At 38.5% G+C, this 23723-nt stretch overlaps 1 protein-coding gene, 1 long non-coding RNA gene and 2 pseudogenes across 3 annotated transcripts; all 4 read left to right on the top strand.

The window, feature by feature from the left end:
* The first annotated feature begins 251 nt into the window (after positions 1-251).
* Positions 252-2772, top strand: LOC112192786 (subtilisin-like protease SBT3). The gene has a single exon (XM_024332659.2). It carries the CDS (start codon positions 265-267, stop codon positions 2593-2595), a length of 2331 nt encoding a protein of 776 aa, XP_024188427.1. The 5' UTR covers positions 252-264; the 3' UTR covers positions 2596-2772.
* A 4360-nt stretch (positions 2773-7132) lies between these two features.
* Positions 7133-8300, top strand: LOC112192788. 2 transcript variants are annotated; one of them, XR_005808776.1, is made up of 5 exons: positions 7133-7360; positions 7452-7568; positions 7842-7940; positions 8078-8156; positions 8237-8281. It is a non-coding gene; the product is annotated as an uncharacterized LOC112192788 (long non-coding RNA). The 2 variants fall into 2 exon arrangements; XR_002933601.2 differs by having other exon boundaries at positions 7136-7360; positions 8078-8300.
* Positions 8301-9611: 1311 nt separating this feature from the next.
* LOC112192425 lies at positions 9612-11020 on the top strand (annotated as a pseudogene).
* Position 11021: 1 nt separating this feature from the next.
* On the top strand, positions 11022-12133 carry LOC121052364 (annotated as a pseudogene).
* Positions 12134-23723: the final 11590 nt, after the last annotated feature.

Genomic DNA, 23723 nt, shown 5'->3' with positions numbered 1-23723 from the left:
AGCGGGAAATAACAATTTCGCATTTGTGTATTTAATATTCCAGTGTTTCAATACGTAAAACGAGGCAACAAATTACCTGAAGCTTACACGTGGCTGCGTGTGGCTAATCCACCCCCAGTCTGAGTGTGAGCCTAGCATTTCCACATTCCCATGGGACCAAGCTAATTTTCATTTTCATTTCTTTTTTTTTCATAGTCTCATCAATATCCCATATTCATAGCCTTTATGCCCTTATATATATCAAGAAGCTCATAATGCATATGCATGCCCAAGCAAAGCTCTAGTTGCAAAAGAAACATGGGGATCAATTGTGGTGTTCCTCTTCCTTGCATTTTCTATGCTCTTCAGCTTTTTCTGTTGGCTCTCCATGTTAACACTTCTTTGGCAGAGAGATCCACTTATATTGTCCACATGGACAAGTCTTTCATGCCCAAATTCTTCACTAGCCATCAACATTGGTATACCTCCATTGTTGATTCCTTCAAAACAGAAATTCAAACCTCATCCGATAGCCACAGCTTCTCACCATCCCTTTTATACACCTATGATAATGCATTGCATGGTTTTTCTGCATTTCTGTCTGTAGATGAACTCGAGACCCTCAAAAAGTCCCCGGGTTTTGTTTCAGCTTATAATGACAAAAAAGTCACAGTTGACACCACCCATACCACTACATTCCTCTCCCTCAACCCTTCCACAGGTTTGTTACCTGCTTCGAATTATGGTGAAGACATCATTGTTGGTGTCATTGATAGTGGGATCTGGCCAGAGAGCGAAAGCTTCAGAGATGATGGTCTGACCAAGAACATTCCAGCTAAGTGGAAGGGAAGATGTGAGGTTGGACAAGAGTTCAATGCCTCTTTGTGTAACAACAAATTAATAGGAGCAAGATACTTTAACAAGGGTGTGAGGGCTGCAAACCCCGGTGTCACACTTAGCATGAACTCTGCTAGAGACTCTGAAGGCCATGGGACTCACACATCCTCGACCGCTGCAGGGAACTTCGTGAATGGGGCATCTTATTTCGGTTATGCTAAAGGAACAGCTAGAGGTGTAGCACCACGTTCCAGGGTTGCCATGTACAAGGTCCTTTGGGATGAAGGTAGATATGCCTCTGATGTTCTAGCAGGCATGGACCAAGCTATTGCGGATGGTGTGGATGTTATTTCAATCTCACTGGGCTTTGATGACACGCCATTGTACGAGGATCCCGTAGCAATAGCATCCTTTGCCGCTATGGAGAAGAATGTAGTAGTTTCATCTTCAGCCGGAAATGAAGGCACAAATGGCCTTGGGAAATTGCACAATGGCATCCCTTGGGCCCTGACTGTTGCAGCTGGCACGATTGACCGCTCATTTGGTGGAACATTAAGTCTTGGTAATGGTTTAACCGTTCCTGGATTTACCTTGTTCCCAGTAAATGCTCTGATAAATAAGCTTCCACTGGTTTACAACAAGACATTATCAGCTTGCAACGACACAGAACTATTGTATACTGGCCCCAATGCAATCCTCATATGTGATGACATTTCGGATATCTATGGTCAAATATCTCATATCATTGCTGCAGAAGTGCTTGGAGCTGTCTTTATTTCGAACGATCCTTATATTCATGAATTAGGACGTGTTAGAGCTCCTATTGTTGTGGTAAGTCCAGATGATGCACCAGCTCTATTCAAATATGCAAAGAGTGCTGAACCTATCGTTAGCATGACATTCCAACAAACATTCGTTGGGACAAAGCCTGCACCGGCTGCTGCATTTTATTCTTCAAGAGGTCCTTCATCAAGTTATCCGGGTATCTTGAAGCCGGACATAATGGCACCGGGGTCATTAGTTTTGGCTGCCTGGCCTCCGAATGTAGAAGCTGCCAGAATTGGTCGAAATGTGATGTTACCAAGTGGCTATAATTTGATATCTGGAACATCCATGTCTTGCCCTCATGCCTCAGGCGTAGCTGCTCTACTGAAAGGTGCACACCCTGAATGGAGTGCAGCTGCCATTAGGTCTGCTTTGGTCACCACAGCCAACCCATTAGACAATACTCAGAATCCGATTCGTGACAATGGTGACAATTTCAACTTTGCTACACCTCTAGCTATGGGAGCAGGCCAGATTGATCCTAATAGAGCACTTGAACCCGGTTTGATATATGATGCAACCCCACAAGACTATGTCAATCTCTTGTGCTCCACAAATTTTACCCGGAAGCAAATCTTAGCCATCACTAGATCACGTGCCTATGATTGTTCTAACCCATCTTCTGATCTGAACTATCCCTCCTTCATTGCTTTGTATGATCCTCGTCATCACACAAGGAAACTAAGGATCCAAAAATTTCAGAGGATAGTAACAAATGTGGGAGATGGTGCAGCTAAGTACAAGGCTTCGGTGACAGCTCCAAAGGGCTCTACAATAACAGTGTCACCGGAGACATTGTTCTTTTCAGAGACATATGAGAAGCGAAGCTACACTCTTACTATAAATTACAAGGGAGAAAAGAAAGGAAATGTGTCATTTGGTGAACTTGTTTGGGTGGAAGAAAATGGAAAGTACCATGTCAGGAGCCCCATTGTAGTGTCACCTCTTGTTTAGTGTCTTGAGTGAATGGTGTTGCATGTCTAGCTATGAAACTCAAGAGGTTCAGATCAGTATTACAATTAAATAAGAGCTGAGCATTTAAACATATGTTTATCGTAACCTCTTGTATTTCTTATTTCTAATGGAATTGATTATTAGTTTGTTCTGAAAGTAGGAGTAATATGAAAGAATCAAATTCAAATTTTGCAAGTCTAGCTCATTAGCTTCTTTGATTTTCATTGACTTGGACCAACTTTACGCATTGTTCAGTTTTGTTAATCTTCCCATAGAGGTGGCTGTTAGATACTGCTGGCAATAATCCTTTACAGACTTATCATGTGAAATGACAAAGACTTGATAATGATATGTAACAAATTTGTCCCAAGGCAAATTAAGTAATAGCTTTGCAAATATTGATGAGCACATGAAGTGGTCCAATTGTTTTTCAATTACAAAATAAAGCGTATTCCACTTTGGCCTCTATCCTTCTCCTGCAATAGGCTCCATTACTCGGAATCAAAATGGCATGTGAAAGCTATGCAGAGTCACAAGCTTACTCCACCTTTTCCTCTGATATCATAATCCTTGCAAGTCTCTATATATTTGGTGTACGTTTTGCTGAAAAAGTGAAAACCTACAATAGTCCCCCTATCACTAAATGAAAATGGTATGTGAAAGCTATGAAAAAGGGATTCCTTTTGCTATATGACACCTTATTTAGGTATGGTTTAGTGCAGAAATGTTCAATTTAGGCAGTACAATATAATCTGCAGCGACTTTAGTGCAGTGGAAGGAACCCTATAGGCTATAACTCCAACTTAATTATGCGTTTGTTTGGGTGATAAGAACTGTGATATAGCGAGACCGACTGTTTGTTTGGGTGCAGAGATAGATAAGAGAGTGATTGTGACAGCGAGCGAAGGAGTAGAGAGGAGAAGAGGAGAAATTGGATGTGCGGGTAAGAATTAATCGTGATAGCGAGATCAATCAATAATATGATTAATATCACATCATTCCAGTACTCACTGCCCGTCTTTTCTTCTGCTATTTCCAATCAAATCTCGTTTCAGAGAGAGTCTAGCAGACAAGGTCCCCTACCATCGATCGCTTATTTTGATTCAAATCACTATCGCTATCGGGTTCAAATAGTTTTGATTTTTCGGATTGGTTTCATTTGCTACGGCTTTATCTTCAATCTGTTTTGAGGATTTGATTGTGTGTGGAGGAGCTCTGTTTGGTTAGTGGCTAAGTGAAGGAATAGGAAAAATGAAATCTTGATTATGGGTTTTGATTTAATTCTGATGATATGTAGTAGAGAAATGGAAAAGAAATTTGTTTGAAGTTTTTGTGTTTGGGTTTGTAAATTTCATGGCCTGCTTTCTGTGATTAGCAATCACATGTTCACTTGCATTTTTTTTCTGGGTTCATTTTACTTGAGAAACCCATAAGATTTTGAATTGTTGTCTTGATTTTGCTTCACCTAATGAAGTGAGGGAGTGAATATATGCTTCTGATATAGTTTTCTGGTAATGATCATAAACATCAGCTTCATGTTTCTTGGACCTGTTCATTTTAAATCCTTTCCGTATCTAGTTCTTCATTAGCAGTAAATGTTTATTTCTCAACTATTTTTGAAGCTTTACTTATGATGCTAACCTTTTTTACGTTATACACCTCAGACCTCAGTACTTAAGAAAAGGTTAGAAGAATTTACCATAACTCTTTTTCAATTATTCAAAACTAAAGATGCTCCACACTTATCATAATTTCATTTGGGGAACCAAAATTAAATGTTCAACAAAGCTTGAGCACTGTCTTGAGTTACTAATGGTGTTTGTGTTAAAGGTGATAATCGATCTTACCCCTGATGTTTGCTATATTAGTCATTATTAAACTCATGACCAACATTGACCCCAGCTGTGTGGATCATTTCCTAACTTTTGGCAAAAAAACAAAACAAACACAAAAACTGAAATGGTATTATTGCTTGGCTTGCATGAGTAATGCAATGTATAATATATTTACCGATCATATTGTTAATACAGGTGAAATTTTTCCTCAAAACGTGATTAGTATGTTCTGTTTCTATAAGAGAGGGATGTGGATGTAGTAAATGTTTTTATGTTCATGATGTGACCGCTAAGTTGTTCATAATGTCAGCCATTAGTATGTGAAATTATGTGTGCTCGCAGGTGACTGTTGTAAGCAAGAAGCTAACTGGCATTGCAGATAACTGAACTGCAGGTACTAAATAAGAGAAGGTAGTTTCCTCATTTTGACTCTTATAACTGCTAATTTCAACTCTTAGTATTATTTTTTATTATCCCCAGTAAACATTTTTGCTTCTGGGTCAGAGGTATTTCCTTTGTATTTTACTACTAGTCTTTGTGCATTGAATTGATCTGATTATTGTGTTTTGTTTGGTAGTGTTATTGTAGTTTGTTTTGGAGTGAAAAGTATTAATTAGAGGTTTAGACAGATCTGTAAGTACCCAGTGGCACCTTCTGCAACATAAGTTACTTCAACTTCGGAAAGCTATCGAATTTATTGAGCCATATGTAAAAATTGGTTTTCCAGGCTCTTAAAAGCGATTAAACTTTGTTTTGTTGGATTTGTTTGCTTATAGGGTCATCATACAATTACTGCTTTTGGCTGAATAGTCTTTGAGTTGATCGATCTTCGGAAAATAAATGCCCAAGGTTGAATAACTCTAACCACTAATATGAGTAATCATATCAATGTGCTGAGTTACTTTACTAATAAGTAAAAGCATGAAACTTATGTGAATTAACTTTTCTACAATTCTTTAAATAAATATTACCAGCAGCTTCTCTGCCTCTTTTGAACATTTATAGGATAGCAAAGGTCTAGGAATAGTTCCTAAGCCTCCCTAGCAGTTCCAAAACTATTTTGAAGTATGAAAATATAAATCAAGTACTCCCCTTCATCATCGCTGATATCCCTCCTAAATTTTTAATTCTTAATCATATAGTTCAAAGATTTAAATTGTTTAATAAAATGAGATTGGAAAGACACATTTTGAGTTTTATATATCTTATGCCTTGCTCATGGAATTCAAGAACAAGGTGAAAGCTGCCAATGAATTTCAAATCTTGGGATATCAAGGTCTCCATATGTTCACTATAAACTTGAATATCGCATTTCTTCTGTTTCTTACTCATTGTAGACATGCATTAAGCGATTATTATTTTGTTCATAGGAGTGTTCAGCCCATAAAAAGATTTAATGATGCATTTAGCAAATTTCTTGCACACTCAATGAGAAGACCACCAAAAGCTCCCGAGATATGCAACCCTTATACTCTTTGTGTTGGATTTATTTTAGTATTGGTTGTGTACAAGTCATTTGCCGTTTAGTCTTTTTGAACTGTCAGGAGGATTCAACAGAGGAACGCTTACCCGCCCAAGGCTTTGAAACTGCCCTTGCCAAGGGACAAAATCACAAATTCATTGAAGCTGTATAGGTTGGCATACGGAATTCTACGTACTTTCTTTAGATTAGTTTGGTTATTCCAAGTAAACTTACTTCACCGAAAACGAAATAAGTTATATGTCCAATTTCAGATCAATCACACCAATTTGGATAGTATTGATTTCAAAAGAAGGTGCTACCTTTGTTAATGATTCTTTTTTCTTTTTTTTTTAAGTAGTATGATTGTCATGTTTAAAGTCATTTTGTTTGGTTTACTGTAATATGCAATATGCAGTGAAAGTGAGTTTGAACACATCACAGGATTCATGTTCTTGCATAAAGATCTTTTCAAAATAATGACGCAGTTCAATTATGTGTTCAATATGTATAAAACACAGGAAAAAAAAAAACCACAGCATCGCGCGAGCAGATGCACTAGTTTATATGAGTTACCGCTGGGGTAGGCCTGGGCTATCAGAAGTTATCTAATTTGGGCTCTGCTGATTCACATCCTGACCCATTCATAATTCATCAGGTTCCAAATTGCAAGCAATTGTATTTACTCTTTTACTTCTGCCTTTCTTGCAGTACATGTTTTTTCTTCCAATCAATTCATCTTTTCCATTGTTTCCCCTATAAATTATAGGACAGAAGGTGTGGAGTTTCTAAATATGTTGAGGTATATAATTTCTAAGCGATGGACGAAATTATCACGCACTGATCTTTGTGCTTACTCGAAAAATGAAAGGATCAACTCCAGTTAATAAGAGTCTTAATGAGTGGGCTAGGGTTTAGGGGAAGACGATCGATGTGACTTTGGGTGAAAAGTGGCAGAGGTTTTAGGGAAAGATGACAGGGGTTTGGTTGCGGTAGGAGAGTGGAGTGGGTTTGGACTTGGCTTAGGCTTGGTTTTAAATTTAGGCTCACTTTTGGTCTTATCTTTGAAACTGGCCGGTTTTGGAACTGGGGCCCAATTCGGCCTGGATTGGACAGACAGACACAAAATTCTGTTTCATTTTGTTGCTTCAATTGTAAATCACACCTGCGATCATAATATAAATGACGATGACTTGAACCAAATTAATCACGTGTATTCCTAGTGGCGAGGTGGGAGATGGCTCGAGTAGTCCAGTATGGAGGAGTCTGGAATGAACCAAAACAATTGTAGACCAACAGATGTCGTGAGGATTTCCGTTAGATTGACCTCGTCAACTCACATATGACAGGAAAGATGAAACTGTAATTGGAGTTGTTACCATAAGGGGTTTTAAGGGAGAAGGAGAAAGGCATGTGCATCGAGGAGGTCGGAGATAAAGGTCCAGTTTGAAGAATCAACACACAGAGACTCGTAAGTATCACTGTTCTCAATCTCTCTGCAATTTCGTTTGTTAGGATTGTGAATTATTCCAGGTCTGGAAATTGGTTGTTGGTGTTTTCAGGTTGAGATCTATGAGGATAACGGTAATGCATGCGAGCAAGGACGAGTTTGCGGCTCTGCTCTCAGATCGATGACCAATATGTGTTCACAGCATTTTATCATAGATTGAAACGTACGGGTGTGTGTCTTTCTCTCTTTCTCTTGCATCTTCTTTTGGGATTTTTAAATGTGAGAAATTTGATCATCCGAAGACAAAATTTGTGATCAAGTTTAGCAAAGCAGGAATGTTCTATTGATTTAGGTAGAATTTAACCATTTCTGTAAACTTTACTCTCGAAACTCTTAACTCTGATGTTTGCATAATTGCATATATGAGATACCCATCACTCATGCACCCACCCTTCATCTGTTTATTCGTACATGACTAGAAGGATTCCTATGCTATGTGCAGATCCATGAGTACCATAGGAGACATCCAGCTGCACGCACTAGTTGTTGATGCCAATAAGGAACATGAAGCACTGCTCAAACAGGAGCCTCAAGTGGAGAGGTCAGTCTATATCTTTTTACACATCTGTAAACAATGCTTGAGGTTACAAAGACAAGGGAATTTACTATTGCTTCAGTCTTTTCTCTTTCAACATGAGATTGGAAAATCGATTACCAGTGAAATTGCTAAATTTTCAGATGAATGATTGATTCGCCTTCAGTGAGATTGGAACTTATCACTTGCCTTCAGACGATTGATAGCAACAACTATCCTGAGGTACTATCTATACGAACATCTTTTGGTCTATATTATTTTTGTGGACAACACAACTGTGAGTTTTCTTGTTTTCATTGCAGACTGTGAATTGTATGTTTATCATTAATGCTGGTTCTGGTTTTATAGGATCCAGCCAAATTGTTCAAGCATAAAGCATGATCAAAGTAATATGAAACAAAACCAAAACCTCAAGATTTGGGACCAAAATATCAAAATCATGATAGTTCTCCATTGATGTCACGACAGTAAAACTAATAACAGATGCCACCTTTTCTGATACATCACAATTATGTACTGTAAGATTAACAATTAAACAAACAGTAGCTGCAGTAAATGCTTGCTTGGCCTAAAGAAAACTATACTTACCTTGCCTTAGCAGAACTAAGGCTAATGCTTGAATCGACCTGCTCTCGGTTGTGAACAAAATCCCCTTTCCAGTTGTTCTTACTGAGCGGAGAGCACTGAATCATTGCATTGCAAGGAGAGGTCACTCGCTTGATTTGCAAATTGATCCGACTCGTAATTCACTTCGCAACTCCCCTCCCGTTTGAAGCCGAGGGGGAGGAGCTGCCAAACGCCCAAACCAAATGAGTTCTCGTGGTTTTGATGAACAAGATACCAACCCAGCTGCATGTAAACCTCATCCCAAACATGCCAAAATACCAGAAACTCCTCATCCTTTTACCATGACAGCACAAAAATTACGGTTAACGTCTCATTACCAGTCAACAAAAAGTAACCAATTTGTGAGGATGATAACTGGCCACGTCAGTGGGGCCCCTTTGGTGCAAAAAGTTTTGGTTCATTGCAGCCTACTCCGTCGAGTATATGTATAATGTGGGTTTTGAGCCATAACCTGGCGGGATAGCCAGCCATATCTCGGTTGGTTTGCCAGTTAATCCTAACCAATTTATTTGGTTCTTTGCCATATTGGTGCCCATCTTTGTAGCCTCAAGGTGTGCTAGAGATTATATCTTTTTTTTTTTTATTGTCCTTTTAGATGGTAGATTGATTATGGCTCTGGTTTGTATTGTTTATCCTAATTATAACTTTGCTCTCTAAATCAATGAAATCTTTTATGTGATAAACAAAAAAATGACTAGGCTAGGTAGTTGGATTGAATACTGTACGTGTGGACAAGGAGTTGGCTCGCGCAATCAATTTTAATCTGGAAAGAAAAATTTGAATGAAGCTAATATCACTTTGGGTTCAGGATCAAAACATATATAGCTATCTACTGTTAAAGAACGTGTTTACATTTTTACTTTTCGATCTGTTGCATTAATCATTGTTTAACATTTTTGCTTCTCTTTCTTGGTCCCTCCCCTTTCTCTTATTTTCTTTAAGGAGAGAGATTCCATGGCAATTTCTGCAAGCTACAGTGCCAATTTCTTATAAATGACTTGCTTAGATATGAATAAAAACTAATCCTCATAACTACCTGCTGACGAAGTCATGGATTCGAGTCATCATGAGGGTATGAGTGAAATCTTTTGATCCTCTTTTTTTTTTAGTATACAGTACTTATTTAGTGATAAAAATTACACTACAATAATATATTGTTCAAAATAAAATAATATATTGTTCAAAATATATCTTAGTTTTATTATATAACAGATAGATCCATACGTAAAATCGATTAATAAACTCGCAAATATATACGCACAATAAAAGTTAGCCATGCATAAAACCGACAACAATTAAGTTAAAATGATGCTGAAATTAATGATTGATTAAGCTAATTGACCACAAGATCACAGACGCAGCCGCAAAAAAACACAGTCGAGCACAAAAGTGGAAGCTAGAAAGGCAAAGTGAAGAAGAGCCAGCCTGCAATTAATAGTCACGTGGCCTTGAAGCCTGATAATCCTAAGTATTCAGATGATGATGATGTTGATGAGCATCATTGTATGCCCTCACTTGTCCATGTTTACGACAATTAATGCTCTTCATGGTTTTAGTTCGTCTTTATCCGTAGATGAATATGGGGCAATACCCCCGTAGTTCCTCTCCCTTATAGGGATAGCAATGCCCCACTAGACAGTACCACCCACACCACAGATTTCCTCTCTCTAAGCCTTTCGCATGGTCAATGACTCTATCACTCTATGGCCTAGTTCGAATTTCAGTGACGACATGACCATCTGTTTTATTGCTAGTGGGATTTGGCCAGAAGAGAAATTAAGCTTCAAAGACGATGGGATGCCCGCCAAATTTCCACCTAGGTGGAAGGCTACATGCGAGGTTGGACATGATTTCAACACTTCCATGTGTTATGTGTAACTTGTAACTTGTAACTATAAACTCATTGGGGCTAGATACTACATCAAGGGTCTCATATTGCACATCCTGAAATTCATATTCTGCTAGGGACACATTGGAGCACGGGACACACACGGTTGCCAGGAACTATGTACCCGGTGCATCTTAATTTTTTTGGTTATGCTAAAGGAATAGCCAGAGGTGTTGCACTTCGTGCTAGACTAGCCGTCTACAGACTACAAGTCACATGGGAAGAGGGGCATTACGTGTCCTATGTTCTTGCCGGGATGGACCAAGCAATTGAAGACGATGTGGGTTTAATTTCCATGATTCCATCTCTCTCGGCTTCAATGGCGCACCACTCTACGAAGATCCAGTAGCAATAGCCTCATTTGCCGCTATGGAAAAGGGAGTAGTGGTTTCTAGTTCGGCGGGAAGGCCTCGCACCTTGGAGCTTGCACATTGGAATCCCCCTTATGGGTCTTGAGTGCTGCAGCAGTCACGTACCATAGACCGTTCGTTTTCGGAAACAGTAACCCTCGGGTTCAACCACCGTAAAAGGGTGAACCTTGTTTCTGGCAAGTGCCACTACAGGGTATACTATTATCCAACGACACTGAATTGTTTGAACTGGGAGGTATTCCTTGTGCTTGCGTTGTGATTAGCCCAAAAGATGCACCAGCTGTGATCAAATATGTGGACAGTAATCCATAACCTTTTGTAAGCATGAAGTTTCGAGAAATCATTCTTGGAACAAAGCCTGCTCCAGCTGCAGCCTTTTCATAGCTCAAGAGGCCCTTCACCGAATTATCCAGGTATCTTGAAGCCAGATATATAAGAGCACCGGGTTCTCACATACTAGCTGCTTGGATTCCAAATGAAATAGTTGGATAGATTGGGACAAATGTTTACTTATCTGAGAACTATAATATGGTTTCTGGAACATCAATGGCTACCCCTCACGTTTCCGGAGTATTTTCCCTTTTAAAGTGCACACCCGGAATGGAGTCCCGCCGCTACTAGATTCTGCGCTGATTACCAAGGATAATCCATTTGATAACTCCAACCATCCAATTCGAGATCACAGTTACCATATGCAACCTGCTTCTCCTTCAGCTATGGGAGCTGGTCAAATTGATCCAAATAGGACACTCCACCCGGGTTTAATTTACGATGCAACGCCACAAGACTACATCAATTAATCTTTTGTGCTCCATGAAATATAGCACGAAGCAGGTTCTAGCCATTACAATATCAAAAAACTATACATGTTCTGAGGAATCTTCGGATCCTAACTATCCAACATTTACAGCATTCTACACCACCCCTAAGACATTCGTTAACCAAAAGTTTGAGAGATTTGTAACCAACGTAGGTGATGGCTCGGCGAATTACAATGTCACAGTTATGGCACCAAAGGGTTCTGTTGTTACAGTGTCGCCAGAGACATTGTGTTCAATAAGAAGTATGAGAAGCAAAACTACACTGTCACAATCAAGTATAAGAGCAACAAGAACCAGAGTGACCGATTTGGTGCACTTGATAGGGTCGAAGACAATGGAAAATACGCTGTGAGGAGCCCTATTGGTATCACTCTTGCTCGAGTTGTTAATCCCTAGCTCTATCAATTTTGCATACTCAACTCTTCATCATGCTTTTAGCTTCTATACTTTTTGTCAGCAAAACTCATAGAAATAAACGTCATCCATAATTTCAAACGGAAATCCGATTCTACATTTTGGATACCAATTTGTTATCTTTATGTCAATTTGAAGAAACGAGAAGCCATTTCATTTGTTAAAGTAAAAACATAATAACTGCAATTAAACTGACTGACATTCACACTAACACAACCACATCTCCATTAACAACAACCGTCAAAACTGAAGCCTAAAAGCTACCAACGAACACATATTTGACAGAATCTGAGTAACCATTACCTATTTACCACACAAAACCACATTCAAGTTTACCCAACAAGCAAAACAAGAGTTGGGTCTGCAAAACCTTCTTCTTCTTCTCTTGGGCATTTCATAGAACACGTTACGTGGACCTCCCCTCCCGGAAACTACTCCGGCACTAAAGACTTCAAGGTTTGAAGAGCCCTTGGTCCCCCAAAGACCACCAGAAAACAAAGCCCACCAACAACTAGACGGCATAGCACATGGCGAAGACGACGGAGAAGCGGCGCAGGCTGTGCGTGATGAGCTCATCGTCTCTCTGATCAGAGATATGTGACTTCAGGTGACAAAGCGAGAGTGCCAAAGCCGCAGAGAGGACAAGCTCCACTGGAAGGACCACATAATGGCCCAAATTGCTGTTGGCATAGGCCAGATACGCCGGCGATGGGTGAGTGATGAGCCAGAGTGTGACGCCGAGCCCAACGAGTGAAATGACGAACAAGACCCTTCTCCTTAGGGGTGAATCCATGGCTAGCTAGAGAAGATAGAGTCAGATATCTGAGGAGGCAGCGAGCTAGCTAGGGTTTATGTGCTGTGGGTGGTATTGGTATTTATAGTGGAAATATTGGGGTAAACCTCAGTGGTGTTGGACCAATAACAATTCGAAACGTGTCCTCGTAACGGACAAATTATTCATTTCGACTCGTAACAATTTGATTATATTAAGTTCTGTAATTGTTAGTTGTCTATAAATCACCTTCACTAGCTACTAATCTCGATCACTTGCTATTTTATGCAAATAATTTAGACCATTAGCGGTAATGAGTGCATGATTTCACTAACTTTATGATTGGTTAGTTTTTGTTGCTTTCTCACTTGCAAATCTTCAGTTTCTAAAATTGCACATCCTAGAATTTTGTTAAGACATGCATATTGGAACACAAAACACATATAATTGCCCAGAATTATGTACACAAAACGCATACATATTATACGGTACCTGACACATTTTATTTTGGCTATGCTAAAATGAATAGCCTATGTCTCACGTACTCTGTGTTAGACTAGTCATCTACAATGGCACACGAGAAGGCGGTGTAGATAAATTTCTATTTCTTTTGAAAGCCGATGGAGTTCTAATATATTTTGCATGCCAATTTTTTGTGATTTTCCTTACATAATAACTTCTTATTTATCGCGGTTAATTAAACCTTAAGTATATTACATTATTACCGGCTAAAATTAATATTATAAGTTCAACTGGCTGATAATTTATATTACAAGTTTATCCTTTTTTTGTTACTCTACTTCAAAGAATCTTGAAATTGGATGTAACCCGTGACTGAGTTTATTGTATCCAAAATTTACCCAAAATGGGAAGACAGTAGCTTTTGAAAGCCAAAGCTAAAACAGGTTAACATTGAAATGGCAAAAGCAAAATTTGAATGCATCTGACTTTGGATGCTCTCTTCTTGTATTGTCATGTACTTGCAGTGCTAGTAAGGAAACAACTGTAACCCTATCATCCACAAGCCAAACGAACTGTAATATTGCTTCTTAGTCCCTGCCTTTTCTCAGATTTTGAATTTGCAATAAACATTGAGCAAGCTTAAATGTGATCAAGACCTAGTCAATAACATGTGTCTAAAACTCTAAATATGTATTTCAGTTTAGAGTTAGTAATGCTCATCTAATTCAAAGAAAACTTCTCAAGTTAACTTAACATGCACATAAAAGATTACTGGAATGCAATACAATACATCTGGATTATAGTGTTATAGATTAATTGGAGATTCATGGTAAACTGGTGCAATTAAGTTAACTGTGGTATTCTGGGAAGCAAGAACTTGATTATAAACAATAGTAGAAACCATTCGATTTCTTTGTGTTAGACTGTTAGGGTAAGAACACACTTCAATGTACACTGAAAATATTGAAAGTTGGAAGATTTTCATAGCTCTTTAGCACTCTAACTTAATCCATTAGCTTCCATATTGTTCCATAATAGATTCCATTTCAACCAACACCCATCATCAACACAACATCAAACTCTTAAAAACCAACCTAGCCTAAACACGTGACACAATCTATCAAAACCCCTAAAGCTTAATCAAGCTCCGAACCAACAAGAGTCGGCTCATTTCATCGGACACCTAAATCTCACCGCCCGATGTAAACAACAGACGCCAGATCCGTCGCAGCCGCAAGCGAAACCAAGCGAGCGCAGACGAAAAGGGGCGGCATAGACACACAAGCCACGAGCAAGTAGACGGCGTAACAGACGGAGAAGAGAGCAGTGAACAAGCGGCCATCAACGAAGTCAGAAGCATCGGAGAAGTGAGCTCTCAGGTTACAAAATACAAATTTCGACAGCTGCGAGGCCGGAGTAGCTGATCTCAAGGGGGAGCAGCATCAGACTGTCCAAGAGTGATGGGCTGTTAACCAAAGAGAGATAGCCCTGACCAGGATGAGTCATACGCCAAAATGAGAGGCCGAACATAACGATTGGACACAGTGGACTTCTCAGGAAGCTCGCTAAGAACCGGCTCATGGTTACAGAGTGAGAGAGATGTTAGCAAGCAATTTTGATCCAAAGGAGGCAGCTTTAGGGTTTCATGTCAATAATGTGATATGGGTGTCCTACTTATACTGGAGACACTAGTCTATCTAAGAAATTGAAACGTGTCCTTGTTTACCAACACCTAATTCATTTCCAAAATTGTCTGATTTATTGTAACAAAAGGGGGAAAAATTGCGTGGTTTTAGTAGGTTGTTTGGATAACTTGAGTCCTTTACTAGGTACTAATCTTGCTTAATTACTACCACGTAAAGATAATATAATTCATGCAAAAACTATAAAACATTACTTGTACATCGAATCGGACCTTTTTTTTTATAAGATAGACTGACTTTTATTCCTTAGATGAAATCAATACAAGTATGGGACTGATTTTGGGTAACTCCAGCATCCTCTCAAGGCAAAAAGGGTGTGAGGTACTCGTGTCCCTAATTTGGAAATAGGTCAAAGCTAGGCATATCGCTAGAGATAATAGACATGAGCTAATAAGGATACCCATCTCTAACCATAACACTTGCCTATTCTAGCGTTGTAAAGAAAGATTCTCACAAATCAATTTAAGAATTAACGTATAAAGTACCTCCGAAACCAACTTTTTCGATCTTTGCTCCAATATCTGATCGCAATCGGATACGTCTACTAGTCATCTTTTTCACCCCATCATGTAGCTTCAAAACTTACTAATTTTACCAATTTGACTTTAGAATTAAGTGTACTTTCGTCTTAACAAATGAATGAACCTATCATTAGTCTTTTATTAGAAATTGAGGAGGCCAGGGCCTCTGCAAAAAATGCATTTCCATTATGATAACCCTGATCGATTTGAGCTGAAGATGAGTTTCTTTCCTAATCATCAAATTAAGATTAATTCACAGCAAATTAATAAAACAAACAAGCACATTAAAAAGTAATAGGATAGATAACAATTAATCTGGACTTGAAGTACTACTTCAGCCACATTACATTATTATACTTTTATATTAACTAGCTAAAAAAGCTCGGATAGAGAGCTAGCTAGCTAGAGATAGAAGAGCTAATTAACACCATTAAGTACAACAGTAGTCATACTTAAACTGAAAATTAAGCTAAGCCAGACAGCTAAATTAGCCTGAATTAACATTTGACAGAATCGTGAGAGTGAACACCTCCATTACATAGCTCAGAGTGGAGAGATCTGAGAATTGTATCACAAACAGGCCCTAAATTACTTCACAGATCCACCCACTATCCTCTAATGATTTGTCATTTTCTTCGACAAATTTAAGCCTCCAAAGCACCAAACTGGTGGCAACAGCTACTGCCACACGCACGCTGTGGTGGAGCTTCGGAACGCTAGTGAAGGAGAGGAAGAACAAGGCGGCGACGTAGGTGGAGATGAACCCGAGGTGGATCATCATCAGCTGGTGGCAAAGGAGATCTGAGGTTATTAGGGTTTTGAGCTTGAAGAGCGAGTAGGCCAGTCCGGCAGAGACCATGTAATCCAACACCAGAATCAGGGTTACGTGCTTATTGTCTTTCGCCGCCTCCAAACACCATTCCGGAGGGTAGAGAACATAACTGCTGGCGAGGAAAACCACATAAGGGACCAGACGGAAGAGATGCTCTGTACGTTGCTCTCTGGACAGAGGTTTGGCCATGGCTGAGAGAGAGGGAGAGATCGAGGCGGCCGGAGAGAGAGAGCGTTGAACTCAGTGAGGGTTTTCGTTGCCCTGCTTTAACTTTTCCGATCTGTGGGGGTATTTAAAGACCGGAAACTAGGGCACGAATGGGCGCAGGGTGTACGTGGACCAGTTATAAGTCGAAACGTGTCGTCTGCTTTTTCCCAGAGCAGATTTTGGCGTTTTGGAGTTCGCACCCTAGCTCATTTACGCAGACCTTTTATTTGTGTAGTCACTTAATTACTACTGCTTTACTGGCTTATTAGATTTGTCGCTTTCTCATCGCATCCTAACTTTTTTTTTTTTTTTTTTTGTGAACTGAACTGTCCATTTGAATGGTATGTATGTTAATCTCTATTTGACAGACTAAAACATTATCGTCCAATGAATCAACAACAGCCTTTTTTTTTTTTCTTTATCTGGAATCTGGATCCAATAATTGTTCAACTGGCTTATATCCTGGCAAGACTAATAAAACTAAAATTGATTTTCTTTTAATTTTACATAAAATCAAAGTGCACTGGAAATTGGAAAAGCTCTTCAATCTTCAAAAATTCAAATTGATTGTGACCCAATACCCATGATTGAGTTTACTAGCTTGTAGCCCAAAATAAAAGATACTACAGTAGCCCAAAATAGGACAAAAAAAGTAAACAAGGGAAACGGCCTGGATAAAGCAAAATTTGGACGAGGCTATCTTGTATTACATAGGGTACAAGTATAACATTTATTATTTGCACACCAAAAGAAACTGTATTATTGTCTTTCTCTTAATTTCAATAAGCGGTAAGCATTGAGCAAGCCTAAATGTGCAACGTAATTCAACATGTATCACACACTCACACTGTCCAATTCAAGCCAGATTTGATACAACTTATTCAAAGTGTCGGTGAGCTGTAACTTGTCGGTAAATTATAATTCCAACATTGTAAAGGTCATGAGTTCGATTCTCACTGACATATGTAGAGGTGGGGTGGGTTAAGGGATTTTAAAAAAAATTACAAAAAAAAAAAAAAACTCATTCAAAGCTAAACTTGAGAGTTTGTAATACTAATTCAAAGCACAACTTCTCAAGTTTAAATGCACATTAAACTACTTCATGGAATGCAATTAATACAACATATTATTATCTCCGATTCCAAATTGAAGTTCCCAATTGCAAATGTTGTAGATTTTTATTGTTAAAGATCACAGATTTCATGGAAAATTGATGCAATAACTTGCAACTCATCGACATTCTGGTGAGCAAGAGCTTGCTTATAAACAAAAGTTACAAGAAGCCCGTAAAAACTAAAGAAATAACCGACACTCTGTGCTTGATTGAAAATATACAACGCTAATGATTTTCATAGTTCTTTTAGCATTTTTTTTTTATCTAACATTTCCATTAACGATAGAGCGCAATAAACACGTACAACTGCAACACCGAAAATTAACCTAGCTAAAACACATATTTCAAAAAATCTATCTTAGCACTGTGACGAACCACTTGCTCTGATGTCAGAGTAACCACTAACAAATTAATCAAAGCCACCAGGAGCGAAACCAACCAACTGCAGAAGTAGAGGGCGAGCAGAGATGTGTAGGCGACAAGCAGGTATTTGAGACCAATCACAATGAAGACTTGAAGAGGAAGGTGATGAGGCCCTGGTTCACAAAATCAGCATTGCAATAGATGTGGTATCGTAGATGACAAATCGCTTGCGCGGCACAGTTGTTGTAGGAAATCTCGATGGGGAGGAACACAAGACTTAACCAGAAAGAGAGGCTGTTGGTCATGGAGAGCTAAAACTCCCCGGGATGAGTCATATTGTAGAATGTGTCACAGAACATGCAAGAGGAGTGAGCCCAGGAACGAAAGTGAAACCATAGCTAGCTAATTGTTACAGAGTGGGCGGGAGAGAAGAGAGAAAATGGGTTTAAGCAGGGAGGAGGCAGCTTTAGGGTTTATGTGACTCTGGGTCTACTAAAAAAGCTAGAGTAAATTGAGAGGAATCAGGAACAGTAACAACCGGTAAAGTGCCCTTGTATACGGACAAGTAATTCATTTCAACACAAACGCGTCAAGATCTTAGACAAGCTTCTCACTTTTTTTTTTTCCTTTTCTTTGGTTTAAGACCTGGGGAACTTGCAGTCTGACAGCCAAGCGACCACCCGAAGAGGGTTGAGCCCAGCTGAGAATGATGGATCATTTACAGGAAACAGTATTTAGTGCACCACCATGCACTTGCACTAATAAGAATGGATTAAGTACATTTTTTATTATTAAAAAAGAAATTTTCTACAAATATCAACAGTTGAGATCTATTGGATCTGCTGGTTCACTTACACAGCCAGTGTATAGAAGAGTTTTCCCATTTATAGTTGCATTGATTCCAAGATCATCAACCCTTCATTATGCCCTTAAAACTTGAAACAAAATGGAAATAATTTCAAATAATAACAATTGGTGTGATTACTGGTAATTAGTTGTCTGAATCCCTTCTCGAGCTACTATAGGTACATAGGTGAATGAGAAAATGGTCACTCGATCAAGTAATTAGTTGGGGTTAAAAAATATAGGGGAAATTCTTGATGGTTGTTGTTAGACCACTAGAAGCTGTATCGTGGATGCAAATTAAGATTATGAGGTCGTCGTAACGTCCCCTGTGATATGATTTTACACATAATTCCACTTAATTAGCTAATTTAGTTGAAATTAGCTTTTTCATGCATATAGTTTAGATCATCAGCTATTATCAGTGTCATTTGATGATGGGTTTTTGTAGCTTTCTCACCATATCATGTAATGCTTACAATAACCCTAAAATTGCTTAGCACTTGGCAAATGATGCTTATGATAAAGTAATATGGGATTCATATTCAAAACCATAAGGAAGGTTATATTTTTCCAATGTGGGAGTTATATTTTTCACATTCTCAATACGCCCCCGCACATGTAGAGATTTCTCAAGCCACGTACACGTGGACATGTTATATTGGGTGATGGTGAGCACGTGTAAGCATTGCTGAAACCAAGCATGTGAGTAACCCGCTCTGATACCATGATAAAGTAATCAAGGGTTCAAATCTAAAAACCAATTGACAATGGATGGAGAGACACAAACCTCATAAAAAATGTTATATTTTTCACATTCTCAACACACTACTACAATTGTGGGCAACAACCACACATGTATTGCCACGAACTTAAGAAACTGTGGAGATTGGGGTCATACCTACTGTTTTGAAACATGTTGGTGTCCATATCTCCCACAGACAAGCACAAAGTGCGGATAGGTATTGTTTTAAACTTGTTAAGATCTTCTTCCTAAAAACAAGTACAACCTGGCTGAATTTTTAATGAAGGTTTATATTTTCTTTTCTTTTTTTCAATTTTTTTATAAATATTTTCTTTATGAGTGGATGTTATTTTTGTTTATTTTACATTAGAATGAGAACAATTCTTAGATTCACCCCTAGGGTGAGCGAGCATATTCACCCCCATTGTCGATTAACATACTTTCACTTAATAAATTTATAATCCAACTGTACATATCTTAAATAAGCCTTTAAAGATCATCTCTGTAAAAAATCAATCAAATCAAAAATCGTTTAATTATCTAATTGAATCAAATAAATGGATGGTTCTAACAACACTAACTACTATTATGATGAACCGTCCATGTATTTCATAGAAATGAATGACTAAAAGGTCTTCAATTTGATTATTTTTTAACTGAGCTAATCTTTATATTACATTATACAATATGAATGGTCGGATTAGATAATTATGAAGTTATTATGCCTTAATTGCAAGAGATGGTGAATATGCTAATTCACCCAAAGGGTGAACCTAAGAATTGTTCTTAAAATAAATGGGAACACAAAGCCTCTTCACTCTCTTCAGTCCTCTCCCAGTCTCCCACACTTGCAACTTCTTCCCTTCTCCTTGAACTCATCGAAACAACCAATCCATCATCTAATGATCATTCCTTCAACCAGTTAAGCCTTAGCACCGTGAAGAAGGGGAAGGGGAAATTTGGAAGAAGATCAAGGCTAGGGGATCAAGGGAAGTCTCAACCGTTTGCCTCCGACTTGCGTAAGCAACATGGTGATGGCCACCGTGAAGAAGGGAAAGTCGGATCTGAGGAAGAAGGTGTTGTAAGTCGTTTTTACATTGTTGACAGAATATATGTACATGGATATCTGCTTTTTCAGTCACAAATTTAAACGCTGGAAATTAAATGGGTTTCATCTTTTCTCTTGCTTTTTAATTACCTTGTTTTGGTTGTTAGTGATGAAGTGGCTGGATTCAACGTGAATATATCAAGTTGAAATAGAACTATTGTTCTTAGCTGTATGATATCAGATTTGGGATGTTTTATACAGATCTTGTTCTTTGCTAGCTATATGTATTCAGTTTGCTTCGATGTTAATATAACCTCTTTGATTTTGAAAGATGTGATCTAAACTTGTTCTCCAGTGCTTTGCTCCGAGTTAATTCGCTCTCTGTTTTTATGTATGCAAGGATGGCCGTCATGATGCATGATAAGTTAAACCGGAAGAACCTCAACCAAATCAACCTCATTAGAGATTCAGATTCTGGTTTCAGTGTTTCAATCAAGTATGAGGTCTATGCATATCATGTCTAATCGAATATCTCAAATTTCATCACTGAGTAGGAGGCTAGCTAAAACCATGACAGTGACTAAACACAAGAAGATAATCGTTGACACTGATCATCACTGAACCCATCCATCTCCGGAAAGATGAAATCAAATGAATAAGATAAGGATATCAACCATTTATCCCTAGAAAGACTCGATATTGGACCAGAAGCAATTTTTTTTTTTTAAGCAAGTATAATAATGTTCCTACCCACCATTGTCATTACTGGTCCCACTATGTCAGAGCTTCAAATAAGTCACACACATAATTAATCGAGATTATTAAGAGGAAAACCACCCCTTTATAGAACACTGACCCTGTTAAAAGTGGTTGCAGTGTGGCTATGGTTGCTAGACACACACGTGTATCCTTTGAGGTCATTTTGTCACCCATGTTGTGTGTGGCTTTTACCCATAATTGTACCCTAATTGTAGTAGTGACAGCTTATAGCTATGGTTGCTAGACACACACGTGTATCCTTTGAGGTCATTTTGTCACCCATGTTGTGTGTGGCTTTTACCCATAATTGTACCCTAATTGTAGTAGTGACAGCTTATAGATAGAGTAAGATAGTCACCGCTTCATTAAGAGAGTAGGAGAGCATGTTTTCAATGTGTTCAAATAAGCTTTTCAGAGTTTGAGACCCACTCAACAAGTGACCCAAAAGTTAAGGGTCATTGACTAAGGGTCAAAAGGATATGTTTGATCAATTAATTAACTCTAGCCGGGTCATTAATTAATTAATAAGATAGTTCTAATTATCTTGTTAATTAATAAGATAGTTAAAAGGACCAGATCCCAAAATATCTGTACTCATGTCCAATCAAGATTTCACAGGCTTTAGGAAGCTTTAATGGGATACTAAACACGACTACTAGAACATACATATTGATCAATCACCCCCACATTACAACAATTACTACTAATTAAGCAAGTTCCGAGATAGCTAGATCAGGTATGAACTACTACAACAAGTTAAAGTCTGAGAACTAATTTAAGCTGAATCAAAGAATAAAAACTAAACCTTAATTAATGACAGAATCTGAGAGCGAGCACTTGAGCAGCACATATTACCAGCCAAATTCCACAAACCCTAAGCCTGTGGAAGTTTGCCGAACCCGTTCCCATAAGATAACACCAGACTGGTGGCTTCAGCGCAGGCCATACGCATGTCGAGGTGGAGAATCGGCAAGGCGGAGGCCAAGAAGAAGATATCGTAAACGTACAGGATCGCGGAGTTGATCAACCACAGGGGAGAGAGATCGGATGTTACGGTTCCGAGCACCGCGTAACAGGAGGAGATCGGGAGATCGATCGGCAGCATGATCATCAGGCCGCCGGCTTCTTTGTCGTTCGCCCGGCCACCAAGAGGAACTGCGGCGGAGGGCCTTAGATGAAGACCATGGAGCAGATGATGACGATGAGTACCGCGCGAGCCTTGGGCTTCTTGGAGCAAGGTTTGACCATGGCGGGAGAGATAAAGATATTATATATCTAATATCTATATCTGTGTGCGTGTGTGTAGGAGGCCGGAGAGAGTTGAAGTCTTGGTGGTGAGGGTTTTTGGGTGGTGTAGGATGATTCCGATGTGCGTGGATTTATATAAAGGTAAATTAGGGCAAAATGGGAGGAAAATGTGGACCAATGAGAAGTAGAAACGTGTTGCTTGCTTTTTCAGAACAGATTCCAACATGTGCTACCTAACTAGCTCACTCTTAATGTCTTGCCGGTTACTAGTTTACTACTACCAAATGTAATAAATTCGTCTCCAGTAAGTTTCCATTTCTTGGTGCAATTCAAGTACGTAGAGAAGTGTAAATAGTTAATATATATATATATATATATTTTTTTTTTTCAGATTGAAAATGTGAAGCAGATGAACCATTTAAGTTTTCTACCGGTGATTTTGCGGAGGTAGCTGGGACGTAGGTAGTTGTTCAAAAAGAAAAGTTTGCATATGGAGTTTAAGGATCCTTATTCTTCTACGAGAGTTCAGAGTAAATACAATTTTTAAATTGAATAAAACTTTTAAATTCTGAAATCTGAAGTCATGATATCTATTTTTGGATGATAAGAAAAATATCAATTTTAAATTTTCAACCTTCAACAAGACAAGTGTAATTCACACGTGCCCTTGTGCAGTGGCATCTTGTCATTTAAAGAGAATATCTCGGTTATAGTGTGAAAATTGAAGTTGGTGTTTTTAGGATAATAGATGTTATTAACATATAGTCAACCGTGGATTAAAAACCCTTGCGCATTCAAAATTATTCAATGTGTCAAAATTAAGGGATAATTATATATTAAACAAACTCTACAGTTACACATAACTATTATGTGGTCCTCGATCACCCCATAAAATCAGGCATTTATGTGTAGAAAAATGTAGGGGCGGAAAAAAAAATATATCTTAAAGCAATCAATGTACATCAAGTACATTTTACATGGGCTAATTACATTAACTCTACTATTTTATAAAATTAATGAATATGGAATGATTGTATAACTACACCTATTA

Source organism: Rosa chinensis, chromosome 3, assembly GCF_002994745.2.
Source record: "Rosa chinensis cultivar Old Blush chromosome 3, RchiOBHm-V2, whole genome shotgun sequence".
NCBI lineage: Eukaryota > Viridiplantae > Streptophyta > Magnoliopsida > Rosales > Rosaceae > Rosa > Rosa chinensis.
This window is presented reverse-complemented; position numbering and strand designations above follow the sequence as displayed.

Bases quoted from the DNA above. Each gene is read 5' to 3' on its own strand.
- LOC112192786 (XM_024332659.2), top strand. From the start codon at position 265: ATGCCCAAGCAAAGCTCTAGTTGCAAAAGAAACATGGGGATCAATTGT.